Source organism: Danio aesculapii, chromosome 11 (genome assembly GCF_903798145.1).
Source record: "Danio aesculapii chromosome 11, fDanAes4.1, whole genome shotgun sequence".
Classification (NCBI taxonomy): domain Eukaryota; kingdom Metazoa; phylum Chordata; class Actinopteri; order Cypriniformes; family Danionidae; genus Danio; species Danio aesculapii.
Genome location: NC_079445.1, coordinates 9,845,469 through 9,849,247, shown reverse-complemented (window position 1 = coordinate 9,849,247; position 3,779 = coordinate 9,845,469). Strand labels below are relative to the sequence as shown.

Sequence of the window (3,779 nt, the reverse complement as noted above, 5' to 3'; positions counted from 1 at the left end):
CTGTGCTGCCGATAGGGGGAAGTGAAGTGACGTCATTGTGAAAAGGGTCTATAGGACAACAGCACGATTAACTAACATCAGACTAATTAGACAGAATGAATTAAAATATTGAGTCAAATATGAATTAGGTCCTATGTTTGTGTATGTATGATGAATACAACTTGCAATTAAATTACTGAACCTTTAAATCATAAACTTTTAAGAATCCAAACACACTGTTAACAATTTTACATCAGTAAAACACTGACGATAATCTACATTAAGGCTGAAACAACGACGGCAAACGTTTTTTCCATTAAAAGTTCAAAGAACACAAATATTTCTAAAGCCAAAAGGTCAACAGAAAAACCTTCACATTTAGATTGGTACATTTTTCAGGGTAGGTAGGTCGGAACTGTAAAAACTATGTATATGCTTGTTATTACCATATTTGATGCAATGAAATAATTGCAGCTTTTGGGATTTGAAAATCACACTCTTTCAAAACGTGGTATAGAAACGATTACTCACGTACGTCTACTTATAACATTGGTATGTTTTGTTGCAATAAGCTTAAGCATATTTTTCCAAGCAACCAAGTAATGATTTTAATAATATGTATTGGTAATCTTGATTCGGTTCATAAAATAATAATAGTGTTTTAAGTTTAAAGAGCACCTATGGTGAAAAATCTACTTTTCAAGCTGTTTGGACAGATATGTGTGTAGGTATATTGTATAGACCGTCATATTGGGGTGATATAAACACACCCAGTCCTTTTTTTATTTTTTTAATTTAACAACATAAAAACGGTGGACCAATTGGAGCAGTTTTTAGATCGACAGCAACTTGACGTAGGAGTGCAGTCCCCCCGCCCACCAATATTGATTGACAGGCGCACATCACCATATCCTCAGTTTGTTGTTTCACGTCCGCCATTTTCAGCGTGTGAGTCAAAGCGATGTCACCAAAGGAACACCCTTGCTCTATTTTTAGATGCAAGGCTCATTGGGCTCAACACAAGATCAACATTCACCACATGATTGCTCTCATCGGAATTATTGTTTGTAACTTTAGGTGGGTTTGCAAACATTTACTTTTCATTGCGTCTTCCTTAAACTTCAGCCGTTTGCATTTCTCGTGGTCACAGAAGCTCCCTGTGATCTTAACTAGGTGCAGCTGGAAAGTGCGAGCGCGTTGCCTCGCGTGCGCGTCCGTACATTGGAAATAAAATAACGAACTTGCCTGCAGGTCGCACACCAGAAGCGCCGCACGGCGACGCTCAGCATTGTGCCATGCATTTTAGAATTCTAAACATAGGTTTCTATCAGGGTACACACAACGGCGCTTTAAGTCGCCGGCTTTCCGAGGTGCCCAGCCACCACTAAGGACACTTCATATTTCTGCCGTGCCACAGAGCGCCATCTGAATAGTTTCATTTTAAATAACATGCGAATGTGCGCATCTGGTGTGCCATGTCGCGACTCTGAGCGGCGCATCCGGTGCCTCAGTCAAAGTTAATTCAGTGTGCGTGGTTATTAGTCTCGGTGTACAAGCTCGGAACTTTACACTAGCACACAGTTGGCTGTAAAACTTTACAAAGACACAAATGATTTTGTAGTCTCTGCTTAGTCTGTGTACGAGTCGTACATGTACGGCTGAATGCTAGTCCACTCATCATGTTGCTTCTCTCTGTCTGCTGCCAAACACAAATTGGGGGAGCTCTTGGCTCCGCCGCCTTGTTACGTTGGGTGGGAATTCGAAACTAATTTTCATGTGAAGCAACACACCCTTAAAACAGCGAGCTGTGCACACGCCCCCAAAATAACACTTTTTAACACATTAAAATAAAAAAAATCTTAATTGTGTTTTGAACTGAACCTAAACTGGCACACTCAGAAGAATCATAATATTAATTTTAAATCTTAAAAAAGAGCAAACTATGTGCCCTTTAAATGCTTTGGCTCATGCGAAGACTGACGATTGTTAAATTAAGAGTAATTCGAAGTAATTTTAAGACCTTTCATAGAAAATAAGAAAAGCATACAGTTTAAAAAGCTATTAAAACCCTTGTTTTAAGATAATTAGATTAAATACACTTCTTGGAATAGGAGTTATTATACTTTTTTCTTCACTAAAGCCTAAGTATTGTACTTACCAAGTACAATAACTTGCATTCAAAAAATGACATTTGCTGTTTGTTAAAACTACTTATTTAAAAATGAGCTGAAACAAAAATTCTTGAGGGTTTTTTAATAGTAGTCAACTTAATAGTTTTATGTTTAATCCACTTAAATCTGTAAAGCCTAATAAAGTAACTTAATTCCTTTAGGTTGTCCCAACACAAATCGATTATGAGGAACCCAGCATGTTTTACAGTGTACTACACAGCCAGATAATTTGACTGTGTTTCTTGACACTGTATCTTCTTAAATCATTTATTTCTCGTATTCGTATATATAAATATATGAACACTTCAGATGCAAAAACCTCTAAGTGCGATGTGTTTTTCTCAGCCTCGTATATTTATGTTCAGTTATTTCACTTTAAATGCAATGAAAATAACTTCTTCTTTGCATAGAGGTAAAATAGGTTTACGCATTCGTTGATTTTTGAACAGTGACAACTTGTGACACGCTTTCTATGTTGTTTTATACGCTACTTTGAATATTCGGTCTGAATAAATATGACTTCAAAACAACATTAGCACTATTTAATTGTCTTTGAACAGGGTTGTACTTTGCCTGCCAGTCTTCATTATTTACTACTCTGAAATTATGTTATTAAGGAGAAAGTCCCCGATATTCTTAGAACAGAGTAAAATTGCTGAAACTACACAGCAGCCTGTGAAATTGCTATATATATATATATATATATATATATATATATATATATATATATATATATATATATATATATATATATAGCTTTGCAGTGTTGCTCTTTACACCGTCAAAAGATGCCAGAAACCATGACTTCATAAACCACCAAATCATAACCCATTTTACTTATTTTTAAGAGTCTACTACAGCACAGATTTAACACAAATGTCAATAAACAAATCTATTAAGCATCTACAGAGCGACGCGACTGAGTACGAGCAAGTAAACATTCTCTTTCCCTCACTTGTCCTTGGCCTCCGTGATCTCCTGCGTGGCGGCTCTCAGCTGCTCGTCTTTGCGGATGAGACTCTCTGCCTGCTCCCGCACGGTCCTCTCCGCCTCCCGCAGCCGCTGCTCCAGCTCCGAGACCCGGCGGTGCAGGGCGGCCAGGTGCGCGTTCGCCTCTCGGATCTGCACCGGCGACGGGGATGACATGATGTCCGGGATGCGGAAGATAAAAGCACTCTCATCCACGGTACGGGCTGATCATCTTCTGCGGGTCGTTTCGGAGGCTGAACTCTCCCTCAATCTCAGCATGCGTTATGCTACAGCGTGCGTGGATCTACTCGGTAAATCTCTGCGGCTGCAACACAGTGACAGTCGGCAATGCGGGTTTAAATGCAGCTCATGGGTTTATGGTAGTGTCGTATACAAGTGGGTAATGCAGTTTGTGTATGTTTTTCCGTGCAGCTGACGTGTCATTTGCACCAACTTCATAGCAACCTGTAGCTGCTGACCCGGAAATGTTATTTAGAGCAACTAGCCAATCAGAGTAGCCGATAGACAGCATTGATCAAACTGCACTTTAGGTACCAGACGAAGAGAGTCAACCATTTCTTGTTTATGTATTTGTTTTGTCTATTTTTTTTATTGCAGTTTAATTATCCTAATTTAAATCATGTCTCAACTCTCTTTCGC

The 3,779-nt window shown here is 38.9% G+C and overlaps 1 protein-coding gene across 1 annotated transcript in view; it reads right to left on the bottom strand.

The window, feature by feature from the left end:
• Window positions 1-3,567, bottom strand: part of vmac (vimentin type intermediate filament associated coiled-coil protein) — a 9,014-nt gene extending 5,447 nt beyond the window's left edge. Inside the window, exon 1 of the mRNA XM_056468369.1 lies at window positions 3,106-3,567. Within this exon, the coding sequence (XP_056324344.1) occupies window positions 3,106-3,296 (191 nt within the window). The 5' untranslated portion in view covers window positions 3,297-3,567. The remainder of the gene's footprint in view (window positions 1-3,105) is intronic.
• Between the last annotated feature and the right edge of the window lie 212 nt (window positions 3,568-3,779).